Below are 20,089 nucleotides of genomic sequence, written 5' to 3' on the forward strand. Positions count from 1 at the left end.
TAAGGTGCATCCATTAAAACGTCACATTAATTTGTTGAAAGGGGACCTGTTTTTAATTCTAAAGGCAATATGAACTTGAAAATAGTATGAAACATGACTTTGCACTTTGCACAAATACTATTTCAACCTCAGACCACTTCAAATAACCAGTATGTGTTCCGGATGGTCGCCGAGACATAAAGAAATGAGTGGTAGTCAGTGTTGCTGGGTAAAGACTCAAACGCCCTTCGAAAAATCCTCCCTGAATGACTTTACTGGGTTGTGTACTGTCTCCACTACACACCAAATCCAGTATTTTTCCATCAAGTAGCGCGTGGACCACGTGACCACAGAGGAGAAAAAAAAAAAAACGCTGTCATGTTTGCATCCTCAATTGACAGCAGTGCATACCCGATACGGCTCCCAATTAACAAAATACACATTAATAGACTGCATTTCCCCTCTTCGCTGATGTTGTCACTTCATATTTATAAAGTCCAGCCTTCACTTTGATACTGTTGCCCCCGTTCGAGAAACAAAATCTTCTCCAGGTCGTTTTTCTAACCCCGTGCGTTCATGATCATGTAACCACTCCCACTCGTGGCTGGTGGAAAATTACCAGCTTACAAGCAACAGGCAAATGAATGGTACTTGCGGTGTGTCACATCATTCAAGCAGACAGTGTACCTGCTAGAAACACTCACTGTCCTTTACGGATATATTAAAGTAGCAGAACCTGGAAAAGAAGAGTCTGAGCAACTACAAGGGCTTTATTTATATTGTCGCGTGCCGTTCTATCCACGTGCAGCGACGTTTAAAAGGCATTTATGTCAATAAAGATAACACATCACATAACCCTGAAGAGCAATTATAAAACAGTGCTGGCTAAGTTATTCGCTATTCTGATAAGCGGAGTCATCGAGAAGTCCATTCTGCATGGGAGTCTGCCCTCTTTTTCTCTCCGGGCGGAGTAGTCGCGTGGGCGCTTGAGCGAATTGAAATAGACCGACAGGCGAATCAACCAATGGCACCCAAACTACGAAGTCTCCGCCAACGCCGCGGCCAATCCGATCACGACGTGGGAGTTACCATGGTCCAAACTTTACGCGGCGCCATCGGCTGAAAACTAAACCGAGATGGAATCTCCCAGTCTGAACCGGTTTCAACCGGTTGCGAGTTAGTTGCTTGAGAGAGGAGAGGAGGCGCAGGCACACAACCTCTATACCGCCCCGCTGGAAATTATCAGAGTAACGAATTAAATAGTAAATTAATGTTTGCTTTGTTTCGTAAGATGTACCGGAGTGACATATTCCTGAGTTTGCCGTAATAGTAGTTTTGGAATCCACAACACCGGTTCTTACTAGCCAGACATCACTCACTGCTGGAGCTGGAGATAGAGTCAACGCTGCAGAAATACGAATTATTTTCTTATCAAGTGATACTGAAGTGCTGACTGTATCTTGTAGTTTCTTGGGCAAACGCCACTCTTTTCAGTCAGAGCCTTGGACTTTAGGTAGGTACCGTAACTGGGGATAAGTGCAATCCTGCCATGCTGTGATTACAATGTCTTGGATTTACCTGTATAGGCTGTAAAATGCATTTTCGTGTGGGTGTTAACTTCTTTTACCTTATAGTTTACGTTGTCTGTCATTGGAGCTTGTTAAAAAGACAGTAATTTATGAAGTTATCTGAATGGCTTTCGATTTCCTGCAGGCTAGTATTGACTACTTCACAAGGATTAGCTACTGATGACTGTTAAAGTGCTGTAAGTTCACCTAGCTAACTAATGCACAACTAACGGGACTTGAGCTTGTATGAATAAGTAACCAGCCTCTGTATGATTAAATCCGTGCCTCAACCAACACAGCAGCATCACTCGTGTGCTGTGATGGGAGCGGATGTCAACCTGATGTTGCTAGGTTTTTAGCGGTAGCCGACGTTAAGTTTAAGCTCCTGTGAAGCGAAAATACAACACCAAGCAGCCTTGTCAAACTCTGTCATCAGTAAAGGTAGCAACGATATAAAGCGATAACTTGCAATGCCATAAATGTATGATATAATAAGTGAAATGAATGTGCTCTGTGCCTGGTATTCTTGGTGGGAGTGGTTGGAGTTACCAATGAAGAACCACATGTCAAGTGTTTGTGCGACACCCTTGTTAGCATGCTAGGGGGAGTAGTTAGTTAGCTTTAAGGCCAGCTAAAACGTTAGCAGTTTGACTGAGTGGTGTTTACATTATCTACGTAACACGCAACGATAGGCACTGTCAACATGATTGTAGGCTGCATTCATTATTCACATTTTTGAAACCACAAACTGCTTGCTACTCGAGTTACGGTCAGTGTTTATTTGAGTGAGATCCATCACTTACAGATGTAAACAAATTGACGTAGACTAGTACATCCGGCACGTGGCCCAGTTAACCTTCTTAATATGGTCATGCAAACATTATTTAACAACTTTTTTAATCCCACCAGTGTTAATGAAGTTATGAAAGCTGACTGTTTTCATAGTGGAATAAGAACAACAGTAGCAAAGCAAGGGGAGAGAAAAATGTAGTTTTAATTAAATCTATTTAGAAAAAGTAATGATCAAATTGACAATAAGATTATAAATAAAATAGTCTTAAAGAGTAACGTGGTAGAAAAACAAGTCACTCGTCTTTTTGCATCATATTATTTGAAAGATAATCCGGGTAAAGTTTTCACAACATTTATTGATTTCACTCAGTCAGTGACTGCATTAGAGGTAGTGGCCAAAAATGTGTTATGCAATGTAGAATCTCTGATTTATTTTTACATATAAAACTACTACTCTACAAAACAGAAGATACTGTTGAGAAAACAGCAGCAATAAAATGCCTACACATTATTTATTTTGAAGTTGGCCAACTAACTAAAGATGATTGTTGTATTAAAGAAGTTGATAGAGTTGTAATCCCGTGTTCTGGTAGGCAATAAATATGCAACCGGAAGAATTACATGTCTCAGAAAAATCACAGGTGTTCCTGAACAGTCAGTAATGCACATCATGACCAAGAACTCCCTAAAGATCTCAAGGCCAAAATTATTACCCTTCATAAAGTTGGCCAAGGATACAAGAAAATCAGCACATCTTTGAAAATAAATTGCAACACTGTGGCCAAGGTCATTCATAGGTTCATTGAGAATGAGACGATACTGAATCACACAGTCACAGAGGGAGACTTGGATAAGTAATTGCTTGTATTGCTGAAGAGATTTCCATAGCATTTGGCCAGACTGAGTGTGCAAGCCACATGTTCACACTCCACCAGGTAAGTTTATTGCATGGACATGGTTCAAGGATTACTGTATATTCTATTGGGAAAAAAAAAATTACACAATGTTTGCTAACATTCTGTGATTTCTTTGGATTCTTTAAAACACTGACAACAAAAAAATATATAATAGAGTCACTTAGAATCGGAGTTCACCAGAGTTGCACAGGCCAGGGATGTTCTTCCACTCTGTGATGACACCTGATGTTGGACACCCAGCATTCCTTCACCATGCATTTCAAGAGGCAAGTGTATGATTGGATTCAGATTAGGAAATTTGCAAGGTCTTTCCAACACTTTGACTTTAAACTCCCTCAGTCAAGCAGTGGTCTACTTGGAGTGGTCATTGTCGTTCCAAAATACAGCTCTTTTACCAGGTTTTTTCAAGTCTATGTACTCACTTTTGTGAGCAACTATAATGGAATCTTTAAATTTGGCAATAAATTTGCCATCACTCATGCAACCCCACACCATGATGCTACCATCACTGTGTTTGACCTGAGGCAAGATACTTTTCTTGGTGCTGTTGATCCGCTCTTCAGTTTGGGTAAATGGGGTTCAGTAGACTGAGCCTTCTAGTGGACTTCAGGTATGTTTTATGCATATAATGCTCATTTAAACTGACCTGGTGGAGTGTGCAGTGTGGTGTGCACACTTGCAGTCAGATCAGATTTTGTGGAAATCTCTTCGGTGCTACCGGTGACAGTTTTATGTCTATCCTGTAGTGCTAACTTACAAAGTTATTGATCAGTTTGTGCAGTCTTTTTTTCTAAGCCTGCTTTTTTGACTCTGATTCACTGTTGTATGGTTCATAGAGAAACTCTGAATGACCTTGGCCACAGTTTTGCAGTTTATTTTCAAAGATGTACTGATCTTCTTGCATCCTTGCCCAACTTTATGAACAGCAATCATTTTGTCCCTGAGATCTTAAGAGAGTTCTTGGCCATGAGGTGCCATACTGACTAGCTGAACTATTCAGTAACTTCTCGTGTGATGTTTACTGAGACATGTAATTCTTCTGGTTGAATATTTATAGCTTACCAGCACATGGGATTACAACTCCTTAACAACTAGTTACATTTCATACAACAACTATCTTTCTATATTTGGTCAACTTGAGTTAAAACAAATGTAATGATGCAATAATTTTATCTTCAAGATCTTTAGAGAGTTCTCAGCCGTGAGGTGCCGTGCCGATTTCTAAATGCTTTATGCATGTTGGAAAATCTAGAGAAATATATTTCACTCAATTAGAAATTGGATAGCTGTTGAAGTGAACTTCCAAATCTTAGTAACAAATAGCTACATAAATATGTCTGAATCACAGAACATTAAAGTCATAGTCAGTCAGGAAATATGAAACTGAACATTAGACCAACTGTAAAAAAGACAAAAAAAAATCTAGATTGGAGAGATTTTTATCTTCTCCCTCAAATTCAGAATCTCAGTTCAGAGGACTGCTAGTAACTACTGTTCACTGTTGATGATGGCTTCTGCTGATACAGATAGTATGTAAAACATCCCATTTCTACCTTTGTGAGATCCTGTAAAAGGGACATGGCAGTCTGTAAATGAGTGTTTGAATGCATTTGTTTAAGCTAATGGAAGTCTGTGGAGTGTACCACATGGCAAAAAGTGAAACTGTTGATTTAAACAATACGAACAATCAGTCATGATGGTTTCTGTTTTCTGATAGAACTAGCTGTTGTGCATATTCTTCAGTTTTCCGAGCAGTGCCAAACAGATATTTTTGTGTTTGATCCTAAGAGAATAATAAGAGCAGATGAAAGGGAAAGTGTGCAAAATCACTACAAATAAATCTAGCAGAGAAAAAAAAAATCTAATGGGTCTGTTTTACTCAACAGTTTTATGACATCTGACAGTCAGGCTGCAACTTGCACCTTTTTAAACAGGTCAAGGTCAAGTGAGTAGCAGCTGCTTGATGGTCAGATGAAAAGGGTGGGGCTCATTTGCAGTGATTTAATTACAGTACTGAATGCAAAGGTAAAATGAAAATCCATAAATTTTCTTTTATGGCCTGTAGTTATTTTTACGTTCACTCAATTAAATGAAGTTTAGATGCAGGCAAGTTACAGCAGAATGTGTTGAATTTCTCTAACTCTTGGCTAGTTGAAATGTGTTTGGAGCACACTGTTGTACACAAAACACAGTCACACACAATCAAATAAAAGCTAAGACTGATTGTAAAAATCTAGAAAATATGTAATCAAGCAATATTGCTAGGCCAGATAAATTTCATAAAGTAATAAGAAAGATCAGTTCACAGTGAAAAGGTATAAAGTGCTGAACAGTTGCTGACAGTGAACTGATTGTGAAATAAGTATCTTTAAGTTGAATGTAAACCAAGGAGATGTATTGAATTTGACCTATTGTTGGGTAGGATACTGTGCTACCATTGGAGTACTTCCTCACCAGCTGTGGTGTAGGAAGTTCTCAAATATTTTACTTGAGCATAAGTGACATTGTCACAGTGTAAAAATACTGTTACAAGTAAAAGTCATGGTTAAATCAGAAGAACTGGAATCAAAATAGACTTAAAGTACTAAAAGAAAATGTCAGAATGACCCGTTTCAGAGTAAACTTGAATATTGGATCATTGTTGATGATTAAATGTGTTTGTTTTCTCCAGCTAGTGACGGGTGAGCTCATTTCAGTTACTCTGTACTGCGAATTAACTTAATCTGTTGAAATACATTATTTAGGAGTTTATTTTACTTTTATGTGTAGTAGTAGAAGTAGAGGTGCAAAGTAGAAAATTAATACCTTAGAAATAACTGTCCCACTTTAACCTCAGTACAAATAAAAGTACTAATTTATAGTACACCATTGTATCAAGAGCTCTCCCATCACCCATAAAAATAAGTTTATGTTAGATTTAGAGACATTTTTACAGTAACATTAAGTATTACCAACCACCAGACTGTAGTTATTCAATCCTTCTTCTCCCTATAAATTAATTCTGATTTCTGGGGTAACCTTGAACCTATCATGCACCTATGTTTTGTTACTCAGTCTAATAGAAGAAAAAAATGAAAAGCTTTCATTCACATTATACAGTTTTGAAGCGCTGACAGCCTTGTGACACTAAGAGCTAAACTACTTAAAGTGACGGCTCACTGGTGGGTCCAGGGATGTTTGTTCCAGGGTCAGCTGTTTGAAATTGTTTCTAAACACACAGTTCACATGACTTTGCCCGTTGAATGTGTTCTGAGCTTTCACGACCCTCCCTCTGTTGTCCTTGTTACAGAGCTCTATGCCAGCAATTATGACAATGTTAGCAGACCATGCAGCTCAGCAGCTGCTGGACTTCAACCAGAAACTGGATATCAACCTGCTGGATAATGTGGTGAACTGTCTATATCATGGAGTTGGACCACAGGTAAGTTTGAGACAAACAGAAATGTTTTTAATGCAGGAAACCGACACACCTGACCAAAAATGTATGACCAACTGAGACAAACCTATCTAGCACAGACCATGTTTACAACACCTCACTCATGGTCTATCATATGCATCTAAGGTGTCCAGCAGACCACTTGGCTTAAAATTTTGTAACAACCCATGCTACTTTCACTTTACAGTTAGTGTGAGCACCATGATTTGCACTATAAAAACTCTAATATTACAAGATATTTATAATTTTACCGCGTATAGCACCATCCATTTGTAATCCAGTCACCCAAGACACACTTTCAAACTAACTGTAAATAGAGTTTATATTCACATACCTTTATTGATGCTTATATATACTTACAAATACCCTCCCCCCACCACCTTCATACACGTTTATGTTAAAATCTAAATGTTATTCTTTTGTGTTTTACAGCAAAGAATGGCACAGGAAGTTTTGACACATTTAAAAGAACACCCAGATGCATGGACAAGAGTGGACACCATCCTTGAGTTCTCCCAGAACATGAACACCAAAGTAAGCCAGCTCTAATCCAGAAAGCACTGCTGGAAAGACTTTTACTTGTGCTTTGAGGAAGAAGTGTATGCTATCGATATAAAATGTGAGGAAAAATGACCCCTATTCTGGGTCAGAGTGTGGTTTTCAGATAGTAAATGTATTCATTTGTTGGGAGTAACTTTTTGTACTGTGAGTGCATATTACGGGTGCCCAGGGACCCAGCAGAAGTTGAATATTTAGTTCTTATGCATTTGTATCATGCCGTAACTGAGCTATGCAGGACGTCTATCTCTATCTAAAAATGAATTTTCATCTATCTGAAATTGCCTGAACACTTGGATCAGGATTTAGCAAGTCTTGCTGCAGATACATTCTCAATGCTAAATACGCTATCAGGCTCCCTATTAATGTAATCTTACCAGCTGCATGTATCATGTCAGTATAAGTTTTACTGTCAACTTTACCACAGCTTTGAAGCAGTTTCCTTGATCAGCTGATTGGGCTGTTTAGCAGGTCAGGTAAACGACAGCTGTAGATGAGAAACTGTGAAAGAGCTGCAGGCAACACTTGTTTACACAAAGCCTCAGCACGTCACTGAATTAGCAAATTTTTACAGGTCTACTATTTTAATATTAAAAAAAAACCCTTGTCCATAAAGTGTCTTCTGATAAGTAAACAGTTTTATAGGCTTTGGAGCAAATGTCCATCTGCGCATATGTAACCAATTTCCTAGGATGCACAAATGCTGCAAGTTGCATATTGTTGATTTAACGTTTTTATCATAGTTATACTTGTAAATTTTATATATATATATATATATATATATATATATATATATATATATATATAAAATAACTGTTTTGTATATTTGGGAAAAGAAACCTCTTAACAGTGATCCTGAGTTTAGAGACATTGAAGTATTTAAAGATTTGACTATGGTATATATGATGATCACCTTAATTTTATGTTTTAATACAATAAAACAAGTTGAACAAGTTAGGTGCTTTGCATTCAGAACTTCCTCAAAGTATTAGTGATGTTTGCCTTTTCTTTTTGCTTGCCTATAAGATTGCTTTTAACACAGATGTTCATTACTAATGTCTGAGTTGATGTATCATCAGTACTTTTATAGCTTTAAATTTTTAATTTGCCAAAACAATGGGGACATTAGAGGAAAAGAGAAAACAAAAGGTAAACACCTCTTGAATTCTGCATTAATCTTGTTTCTTTTGTTAAAAAAGTGCATTTTTCAAAGCACATTAAACATTTGGCTTTTCTTAATTACAGTTATTATTATAATGAAATGTAATGAATTCAAGCTGTGACTATTTGATATTAATCACAATGTTCCATTATGTTTATGGCTTGTAATAGGAAGAAAAGGGGTGTGTCATCCTGTGCTTCATGACACAGCTAGGCTTTGACGGCAGGCCTCCACAAGGTCTACCCTTTTTAAATTCCCTTTGACTGAATTCTGTTCATCCGTTTCTATTGCATCTGTTTCATTGGACAGAGGGAGGGTGCAGGCTACAGTCAGTAGGATCCATTATAGACACACAATCAGTTGATGACTTAATTTCACCTGTAGGGATCATGGCTCTGTACCCACTCCACCTTCCTTCCCTTTTCTCCTCTCCTGTCCTCTCTGTTCCCCCCAGTGAATACGCTCACATGCACATTTATATTAAACTTTTATTCTGGATATGACAATATTCCAAATTTGATACAAGTTGCCTTACAATCATTTAATGTCCTGAATTAGGCCTTATTCCATATGTAGCATTTTCCTATTAAGATCTGGGATGTGCTAATGGATAGTATTTACAGAGCACATTCAGAATGTGACTCAATGAGGGTTTTTTTTAACTACAGTTTTTGACACACAACCTTTTTCTTGTTTATGGTCAGCTTTGTGCATTGACTTGAATAGATGCAAATTTTTCAAAGCTGACCCTTTCAACAAGATGACTGAAGGAATGAAAGACGGAGGCTGCAGTTGCACAACTGGACAAGTCTGCCAGCAGTGGAAAGCGTTGAAAAAATATTTTTGGCACAAAGAAACAAAATGGCATAAGTTAATTGGAGTGTGCATGACTAGATGTAAATGTTAAAGGAATATTATTTTTCATTAGCTATTTAAATATCTTAGTTGGAATATTGTCATTTTCAGAATATGAGTAAGAACAGGAATATTTTGTGCATGTAAACATGGTCAATTCATCAGCCAAAACCCTTCAACGATGTGCTTTTGCCAGCAAAAAAATCTGGCAGTTTTCCTGCATGTAATTAATCTTGGTTGTGGTTTGTACATAGTGACAGTTAAAGATGAAACAAAACATGACATAAATATGCACAGCCCTTCAGCTGACACCTGTCCACCTACTAGTGGTGAGGAGATTTTACCTTTAATCCTCCCTGCATCGTTGTCTGCAGCACATTGCTAATCTTACTTTAATTTCCTTCTGTACTACATATCATTCATTTTTACAAAGTCATTTTTTCCCTTGAATTGATGATCCCTACAGCTGAAACAGTCAGTTAAAGTAACCCTAGATCAATAACTAACTGTTAATAAAAATATTTTTGGTTTTGTCTTCATGCTTCACTATAGAGCTCCAAAAATTAATACAGGGCATAACCTGTGGTTGGTCTTGCTGTTCCTTATGACACACCAGTTTAGGGGCCTTAATTAAGGCTCACTTTATGTTGGAGTCGATTTAGATTGAATCTGTGTGTACTTGTTAGGAAAATTGAGTCACAGGCTCAGGGTTAGGTATTTGTGATGTGTTTTTGTTTGGATTTTGCTTTTTGATACTGGTTTTAATTAAGTGCTTGATTGTTGGCATCCTATTTAAGTAATAAAATAAATTGAATTAAATTAAATGAAGGCAAAACACCTCTATTTTCAGACCATTTGCATTAAATTAAGTTAATAAGCTGCAAAGCAAGAAAAAAATTATATGGATCTCTGGCCTTATTTAGCTGGACACAGTCCAAAAGAGTATGTGTAGCTCTTAAGACTTACTGATCTTATTTTTTCCTGTTAGTCTTAAAGGTAACTTTTTTTTTACATGCACTTTATGCTGAATTACTGTCAGCATTAGCTGTGCATCAAATGAAGTAAATGTTTTAGCATGAGAGATAGCTTTCCACCATGGTGTTAAAATATTTGTGTCTATTGTACTCTCTTAACAATCTCTGTCTAATTATCTATGCCTTTTCTGAAACTACACTTCATTATAAGCTTCTGTCCAGTATAAATGTTATAAACAGAAAACAACAGCTGATGGTGAAACAAGGTCAAGTTTTTTTTTTCTCTAGACACTGAATAACAAAATCAAAAAGCACTTTCTGAACAAAGCTCCAGTTTTCAGTTGGATCTCTTTCCTGTCTGAACTGGATTTCAGTACCAACCCTGCATGGCTTCTGCAGCCTTGGTAAAGAAATGAAACATTTGACATAGATGATGTATCATGCATCCTTGACCATAAGCAATCAGAGCCAAAGCTGCTGCTGTGTTTTACTGTCTGGTGTGATGCTGCGAGAAACAGCAGGACTTCTGCAGTGTTCCAGCTTAATGCTTGTAGAGATTTAAAAACCAAACTAAATGTGAATGTTTTGCATTCTACAAAATCTGCATGAACGATGTGGTTCAGTCCAATCCAGTTTAGAAATGCGAGTTATTCCAGGCTGGTCCACTTCATACTGTTTTTGGTTTGTATTAAAATTACACAGTGTTTGATATTGAGTGTGATTGTAAAGCTTTGTCCTAATGCTGCCCCCCTCCTGGCCTGTTACAGTACTATGCTCTTCAGATTCTGGAAACGGTTATCAAAACAAGATGGAAGATTCTTCCCAGGAATCAGTGTGAAGGTAATTGTCTACTGTTTGCTATATTTACGTTTATACCCCTCAAACTGTCTGAACACCCTCAGTGGTAGTGGCTTTTTAAATGTTGTGACGTGTGGTTGCCAAGTTGAGGAGTGTTTCCTCACTAAGCATTTTGGTTTGTTTTCTGCCCAACTGGCTCACTCTGGTTGGTACAAAATGGTCGGATTCTGGACCATAGCAGCTGTTTTTAGAGAAGAAGCGACTTTAACGCCCTAGAACTAAAGCTTTGTGAGGGCATCTTTGAAGAATTAAGAGAACTAAACAGTGCTGCAGTGTTAATCTGCTGACTTCTACTGATTGAAAGTCCACATCTTAACTTTTTGTGTGATAGTAGGGTCAGTGGATGGAGGTTTTTGTAAAATGCAGAGAGCCCCCGTAAAAAAAAAATTATGCTATCTGTGTCCACATGGGAGAAAGAAAAGTAATGTTGTGACCAACAATCTGCCAGTGTGTTTTTTTGATCCTACTGCGATCAAAAATTATAGATCTCAACACATAGGAGAAATTTTGAGTGTTAGAGTGAGGTTGTATGAACCTCTTATCCACGTTGTTGCTGGTCTGCCAATGAATTTTGTTTGGATTAAATCTAATTGTTGTCACAACAAAACAAACCAGCAAACTGATGGAGGCAGTGGTGTTATGGAAGGAAGGATTATTAGGGATGCACAGATGTATCAGATGAAAATTGACTGACAGCAACAAAAGATGAATGACTTTAAAACAGTTCAGGAGTTTGTGTAAAAGGGGGACTTCTTTACTTCCCTAGAAACATAAAGTTTTTTAGATCATGGCCAGTTTGACCCTAAGAATGTTGCTATTTTTTGTCAATGTGCTCTGGCTTCACTTCCCCATCACCTTTTTTGGGCCTTTTGTAAGTGGCCAAAATATAAGTCTACATCAGTAGATTATTTTTGCTTCAGTGTTGGTACTCATGTCTGACTTTCCAAACTGAGGGCTTACTGACTGCCAGCTACTGTAGATAATACACTGACTATGGATAAATACCTCACACAACCCCACTTTAAAACCCTAATCCTTTTATTGAATGTTGACCTCAGAAACATTTTAGGTTGCCATGTATATTATGTGTTGTTGAACCGAACCAAACCAAACATCCTAAACTTAATTTGTTTCTTCAAGATCTGATCAAGTGTCAAAGGCTGATAAGTGTTGGAACAGTTAAGAGTTTAATTGTTGCTTAATTGCCTGACCTGGTTAAGACTGTCACTGGCTTTTTTTTTATTATTCAGTTGGTTGTCCTTGTTATCACTTTCTCATTAAAGCAGTTTTTTTATTTTAGTATTCTAAGATGGAGTAGGTAAATTTTTTTGTAAAAAAAAATTTTTGTTTGGGGAAAAAAAATAATGATGAAATAAAAGGAATAATCATGTTCAAATCAGTTGATTCTGCCTCCCTCCATTTTTATATAATTTTGCTCAAAATTTATTTTTCCATTGACCTAAGACTTCCCTACTTCTGACCGTAGATGCCTGAATTTTGTTCAAGTGGCAAACCAAGTGCAGGGCGACCGGCAAGTATGTCTTTTCCCCCTTGTGTCAGAGTATTGCCTTGTTTTCAGCTCCGCTCTCTGCACCCCACCACATTGAAAGAGAATTCAGTACAGCTAGAGCCTAGTCTCAAATGCGACGGAGCTGAAAACACATATTTTTTTAAGATGCTCTGCTCACATTGACAATCTTAAACTGTCTATGAAAACACTTTGGGTCAGTAACTACCACTGAACTCACCAATGGCTTTTTGGAAGTCTGTCGCCTACAGGTTCAGTGGAAGTTGCAGCCCACATCGATGTGGTTACCAACTGAAGTTTGTTAATGGAAGGACACACCTTTTTTAAAGTGCAGATGTACTGGAAGAATAGTGGCGGTTTAGCCAGTTACTAGCTGTGTTAGGGCCCCAGAGTAGCGTGCCCAGGCAACTCGACGTGTCAGGATATGTTTGGACATATAAAATGTTTGCTGAAAGCTAACGGTCTTCTGACATCTTTGTGTACTTACCAGGTATAAAAAAGTATGTTGTTGGTCTCATTATCAAGACGTCATCAGATGCATCAAATGTGGAGGTAAGTAAGACTTGGAATGTTTAGCTAAAGTGTTATGCTGGATCAGATAAAAATGGCAAAAAAAATAAAGTTCCTTTTGAAGTAGAGCAGGGCCCAGTGGATGAATTGTCAGCATTTTGTAAACAAGAGACCAAAGATGTTGAATTAGCACCTTTTTAAAAAGGTTTTCAGCCAACATGACTACTCAAACAGAGGGGCTTCATTGAGAAAGACTGAAATTCCAAAGATAGCGTCTTGTCTTGCCATTTTTATAATCCAATGTGTGCAACCTACTACCTAATAACAGACTGAAATACATCCACATAGATCTGGGTGACATCAGTGGCAACGGAAAATGTACTCACTAGTTTCAATGAAATGCGTATCACTATGAATGTACATAAACAATATGCAATGTCTGGTTGCATGATGCAGTGCTATGTGCAATGACATATTAGTGATGAGGCCTTTGGTAAATGTACTTAAATTACCTGTGTGCTTATATATTCAGCTATATTGCACTGCCTGAGATCTTTATTAGTAATTTCTTACAATTTGACTGTGTTTGGTTTATAAATAACAATCTGTGAACATGCTCCACTTGTGTAATTGTGTACTGCAATATAGTGCAAAAAAGAAAAAAAAAAGATTTTTCAGACACTTTTAGAAAGTCAACACACATAATGTGGTTATCACTCTGCTGTATAACTTTGTAAAGACATGACATGAGAAGACGAAACCCTTATAGTGGTAATAATACATTGTTATTATGGACTGTGGAGTGCAGTTAAACCTTAGGAGGCAAACATTCATTAGCTTTGGACAAAGTATAGATTTGGTCAAGGCAGTATTGACAGAGTGCTGTCGTCAGCTCAAATCTGATCACCATCTACCCATGACTGATATGCCTCCACTCAGCTGTTAGTAGATAATAACTAACCAGGTGCTGAGTTAGCAACTTTCAGCCATGTTTCTGCTGTTTGCATCATCTTAAAGTATGTCACCCTGCAAACAGTACACATGAAACCCTACTTTTCAGACTTATCCATGGTTATTTTACATGCTTGAACCACTCAGGTTGACCAGAGTGTTTTGTACAAATTATATTTCACTTAACATAAATGGCTAAATTTACCTTAAACATAAAGATTGATTACGTGTTAATTATTTGTTAAGTTTTATTTAAACTACTTACTGAGTTTGATCATGTCTCCAGTGATAAAATGAAAATAACTAGAATATTGTACATTAATTTGTCTTTTTGTTTTTAACTTTGTAGAAAGAAAAAGTGTACATTGGAAAGCTGAACATGATCCTTGTTCAGGTAAGTCTTTTACAAATGTCACAAATTTACATGTAGATTTTATGTGTACAGGTGAATAAACCAGACTGTATGTTTGTTTGTTTTTTAACTTCTTGGTTTTGCATTGTCAAGACCCATTTCTTACTTTAGCTGTGAAAACTATGGCATGTGGTTTAGTGCAGCCTGTAGGGTCTTAAGTCTGACCCTGCTGTTGGGAGTTTTTTTAATGTTGTCTTTGAAAATTCTCTCTGAAACTGTTTTTATTGTGAAATGATACCAGATTAACACTATAAAACAAAGCATTTGATTAGTGTCCCTTGACTCATATTCAGACTCTAAGTTTAGATTTCAACTGCTGTAGTTGCTTTTAAACTGTTGTTATTCTAATAAGTATAAAATCCCACAGTCCTTTTAGTGGAGGAAATGGTAGATTATGTTGCCTGTATAAGACTTGACAAACATCATTGTCTCCAGATGTTAGAACCACCTCTTTGTGCTCTGTGCAAAACATCGCGGCCTTTTCCTAATCTACTGTACATAGTTGTATGTGAGTGAAGGTACTGAACAGTGTCAGTGAAGATATCCACACTGACAGTTCGAGTACAGCTGAGCAGGGAATTCATGCATCTTACTCAAAGCCCAGAACTGCTAAGTACAGTGTGCAAGAATATGACCAGAAGTCCAGCTGAAGCTGAAGTGGTCAGTTTGATTCATCTATGTGAGTGTGATGACTGTATGAAGCAGAGGTGGAGGTATAAATGTAAAGTTATAACCTAAAACGGAAACTTTACTCAAGTCTGCACTGAGCAATCCAGTGACTAATGGGCCATTCCGCTAGTTTCTATTTACCAAACAGTGTTGAGTTTGCAGCCATCAATTGAATGACAAATAACATCCACAAATGGTGAAAACGTGTCTTTGCTGTTCGACAATCAGAGGTGACGGTTTTATATTGCTTGTTTTGAATTAACAAATTTATTCAGTTTATTGTGTTTACTGTCCCATAAACAGATATTTGAAGCGTATAAGAACAGTATTTGGTATACACGCTCAGAAATTTGCTCAGCAGTTCTGCTTATATGGGGTTGTAAGAGATTTGCTTTTTCATTAAGTTTCCATTTTTATTTAGTTTTGGCTTCATGGTTTCAATTTCATTTCTGTTTGAAATGTGTTTTTGTTACTAAATGCTTAGTTTTGTTTAGCTCTGTTAGTTTTAACTTGTTAGTGATCATGTTACCTCTGTCCTCAGTTATGCGAGAAATACAGTAATCTACAACAATTAATTTACAGTTGGATTTTATTTGTATAAAAAGTCTTATTTAGGCTCATTTAATAGTGCATCTTTAATTGAAACACCCTTTGCTGCAGAATCAGATCAGGCTAAATCTATTAGGATTTTTATTGTATATATTATGCCTCACACTGTACTTTAATTTCACAATTTGATATTGTATCATTTAATTTTTATATATTGGATATTTTAAAAGTTTTCATTTTAGGCCAAGTGCACAAGTTCTGTGCTTTAAGCATTCTTTTAGTGTTCTGAGCAAATGAATACTTCTCTTTTCCCCATTGTCTGATCTGAATAGTGGTCTGATCTGTGACTTACAATATTGACCACCCTTCTGCTATAGATACAATACAACTCTGTGATAAAACACTGTGTCTAAGTGCTTCGGAGATGAGATACAGGAAAACATGAAAAAAAAACAACTATAGATGTTTCGGTTTTTCAGAAAACAAAAGGCATTTTTTTCATAATTTATTTAGTCATGTAGACATACAAAACATTCATTCACACAACACACTTTTCATTTATTACTTCTTATGAAGCTGGATCTTTACTTTTATTTCAGCTAATGAAACAGTTTTTTAAACTAGTTTTCTGTCTCATCTTAATCGGTACATACAAACATGAGTAAATCAGCCTAACTTCTGTTTTGGTCTTAAAAAGCAGATTGCTCTTAAGTATCCAGACATTGGTTTAAGTTAGATTTCTCTCTTATGTAGTGATATTTTCCAGCCTGAAGATGTCACTCTTAATTGGTTCTTTTGACTCTGAATCTCAGCTGACAGGTGACTTAATCTTTATTGATATTTTTCAATCAGTAAAGTGACTTTCAACAACCAGTCATAATATTAAATAAATAGTGTCACGATAATTGCAGTCCAGGAAGACAAGACATTGAATCCTGCCATCACTGAGCTGTGGAAATTGGCTGGTAGCTTCCTTCTTCTGTCTCATCAACAAATTAGTGCTGACCAGATTGAAGGAGTTATTGAGATCTTTATCAGAAAGGCGTTGAGACCCTGACAGAATGTGGCGTAGACTGGAACAATAGCAGCCTCAGTGCCTGTCACAGAGTTAGACCGGGTTGAAGTGGTTTGTTTTTTTAAGCACAGACAAATTGGACCAGAGCGACTTATTCACTGTGCACATTTTAATTTCTGCCCCTTGATCTAAAGCTATTTGAGACCACCACCTCCTCATGTGTGTGTTTGATGTACATTCCCTAAAGTGAGAAGGAGAGATTGGCTCACTGGCTACACAAGTGACTTTGCATTAATGTCAGTGGGAGTGAGTCACTGCTTACGTCAGCTGAGCTAACATTGTTTTGGCCTTCAGGGCTGTGGAGCTCCAGATTCTACGCTCGTGCTTGGGAGGTTGTGTTTAAAACCTCTTTTCATATACAGACAAATTAAAGGAAAAACCAACTTGAAGTGCCTTAGTGCAGTGTTAGGCTGCCACGTGCCTCCAGACCAGCCTCAGTGTGCCTTGGCATTCACTCTACATTTTGAACTCCCTTGGAGGGATAAACACCATTCTTGTAAAAGTGTTATTTTTTTATTTGATGCTTTGATGATGGTGGCAGAGACTGCTTTCTAGAAAATCCACCATGGGTGTCTAATTGGGCATAGGGTTTCCACAATATTAAAATTTAAGAGTAATTGCAATACAAATAACAATGTAATGCTACTACTATATGTAAGCTTAATAATAGTAATAATAAGCAAAATAACTGAGGAAGAAGAAGCATTCATTGGTCTTGAAAACTGGAATATATACATATCACATCACACATTCCTGTCTGTAAATGAACATTGTGCAGAGCAGATGTGACACTAATCATAACGTAAATATATTACTGAAATTAGGGCAGCACTGTTACAGGAGTAGATAATAAGCAGACTGCACACAGAATACGATGTCATGGTCTTACGTGCATATTTTTAATCTCTGTGAACATATAATTCCAGAGACTGATGACAAATTACCAAGAAATTATGGCCAAAGAGTAGAAGATAAGCACCACAAGATAAACAGATGATGGCGCTCATTCTCTACTCCACTCCAATTAAATTCAGCTGGATAAGGGATGGAATGATATGACATTGACAAAAGAGCACCAGTGCATTGAAAGAATGATGGGAATGTGACATTTTGTTTGTTTGAACCAACTGTTTTTTCACCAGTTAATGGAAACAATGGTGTAAAATAACTGAAATCAACTAATGGTGTAACTAGAAGTACACTCAGGCAGTGTAGACCTTGTCTACCTTTAATGGAGCTGCTTGAAAATTTAAGGTCGTCCTTGGCCCATGCCCTACCCTTCCACCAAGTTTCATGAAAACTGTCGCAGTTGAATTTACATGAGCCCTCTGATGATGTGGAGTGATCACATAACCACTTTGGTGGAGATAATAATTGTGACAGGCCTGATCAGGTTGTAGTCTGGTAGCTGTGAAAGTCGTAGAATGTAATTTGCATAATTTTCATACTCATCCAACTATTCAGTGATCCACTTACCCTATGGATGGAGGTGATGTCATTCTGAAAAGGACCCCTCCATCAGTTTTTTTCATTAATTTGTCACTGAGCTCAAATTTAAATGCCTTGAATTTACAGAGCACAAATAGGTTGTGGAAACATCCCATTATAAAAAGGGATATTATTTTTAGCAAGAGTCCCAGATTAATCCTCTTTTTGTTCCCTGTCAGAACTACTTTTTATTGAGAAAATATTTGAACAGCTGTGTGTTGTGTTTGTGTGTAGATCTTGAAGCAGGAGTGGCCCAAGCACTGGCCCACCTTTATCAGTGACATTGTCGGGGCAAGTCGTACCAGCGAGAGCCTTTGTCAGAACAACATGGTCATCCTGAAGCTGCTCAGTGAAGAGGTTTTTGACTTCTCCAGTGGTCAGATGACGCAAGTGAAGGCCAAGCATCTAAAAGACAGGTCAGCATGTGGTGTCATGTTGTTCTCATTTAGTTTCAGTGAATATGTTTCGGTTGTAAACCTACAGTGAAGTCTGTCTAATTCTGTCGGTAAATACTTTTAACATTTTCTTAATGAGCCTTTTTCAGCCCATATTTTGTATGACTTAATAACATGAGTTGTAGTAACTTTAATTATGTATATTATTCCATAACTTTAGGGCATCAAAAATATGATCTCACTTTGCTGACATCTGAAAATTATGAGGCAGGCAGTGAATCCACTGATGTAATGTTGTGATATATATCAGGCACCGTTCACTGCACGTTTGCCTATTAATTTTGATGTTTTTATTGCAACAAAGCAAGATTCAAAAGCCCAGTCACTGAAATAACCAATGTAGAGTTAGCATTCTCTGTGTTATCTAAATCAAAGGCAGTTTCTTTGATTTAATACAACACAGTAGAAAAAAAAAATACAGCACAGTAGAGGATACTTGAACTATTCTGGTGCCTGTTAAGCCTTGCAGCTTAGCAAACATGTAAACAGATACAAATACATAAGTAGTTTGAGACTAGATGGCAAAGTTGAATAAACATTGCATCTATTATGCCCTCGTACCCTGGCACAGTTATTACTCTTGAAGGACTTTTGTTGTTTCAATACATCATCCATTTGTTCAAGTATAGTAACAATGTGGTGGTAAAATCTTTTTTTGTGCTTTTCTAAGTTTACATAGTACTGACAGTGCTTGTACATCTGCTATATCCTTTCAAAACTATGAGCAATGGCAAGTGTCTGCTGAATATAGTCAAATTTCAGCCTTCTTTTACTCCCACTGATCTTCATACACCACCAAATAATTTGAGCCGTGTACCTGTACTATCCTGCTTTGCATGTTGAATAAAGAGCAAGGTAGTAAAGATACTACCCTCATATATTGGCCTAAGGTTTTTACAGTTTTAAAGCATACCTGTCTAAAATAAAGAACATCTATTAAAAAAACAGTAAATGAAAAAAATCATAAGAAATAAAATATGAATCTGCACTGATATGCACTATGTTCCTTTTTCTCTTTCAGCATGTGCAATGAATTTTCTCAGATATTCCAGCTTTGCCAGTTTGTTATGGTACGTGAATACGTATTTTGCTTACTTCAACGTATCATTTTGTATTCTTTTATAGTCAGAGTTACGTACATACCAGGATTTGTCCATCAGCTGTTTTCTTCTTATTGGTCTTACACTAGGAGAACTCCCAGAATGCCCCCCTGGTCCATGCCACTCTGGAGACACTTCTACGTTTCCTTAACTGGATTCCTCTGGGTTACATCTTTGAAACCAAACTGATTAGCACATTAGTGTATAAGGTAAGCATACACAAACATGCACAAGACACCTAAACAAATTTAAT

At 37.2% G+C, this 20,089-nt stretch overlaps 1 protein-coding gene across 3 annotated transcripts in view; it reads left to right on the forward strand.

Annotated features, from left to right (window-relative positions):
- The first annotated feature begins 1,103 nt into the window (after nt 1-1,103).
- xpo1b (exportin 1 (CRM1 homolog, yeast) b) overlaps nt 1,104-20,089 on the forward strand; it is a 37,773-nt gene continuing 18,787 nt past the window's right edge. The window contains exons 1-9 of one of the 3 annotated variants that reach the window (XM_030155774.1): nt 1,104-1,492; nt 6,546-6,677; nt 7,125-7,226; nt 11,009-11,081; nt 13,118-13,179; nt 14,438-14,482; nt 18,516-18,697; nt 19,758-19,806; nt 19,926-20,045. In XM_030155774.1, coding sequence (XP_030011634.1) covers nt 6,552-6,677; nt 7,125-7,226; nt 11,009-11,081; nt 13,118-13,179; nt 14,438-14,482; nt 18,516-18,697; nt 19,758-19,806; nt 19,926-20,045 — 759 coding nt within the window. In that variant the 5' untranslated portion in view covers nt 1,104-1,492; nt 6,546-6,551. Of the gene's footprint in view, nt 1,493-6,545; nt 6,678-7,124; nt 7,227-8,605; nt 8,650-11,008; nt 11,082-13,117; nt 13,180-14,437; nt 14,483-18,515; nt 18,698-19,757; nt 19,807-19,925; nt 20,046-20,089 lie in introns of those variants that run through there. The other 2 variants (XM_030155775.1, XM_030155776.1) reach the window with 2 other exon arrangements.

The sequence above is a fragment of the Sphaeramia orbicularis genome, chromosome 15 (genome assembly GCF_902148855.1).
Source record: "Sphaeramia orbicularis chromosome 15, fSphaOr1.1, whole genome shotgun sequence".
NCBI classification, from domain to species: Eukaryota; Metazoa; Chordata; class Actinopteri; order Kurtiformes; family Apogonidae; genus Sphaeramia; species Sphaeramia orbicularis.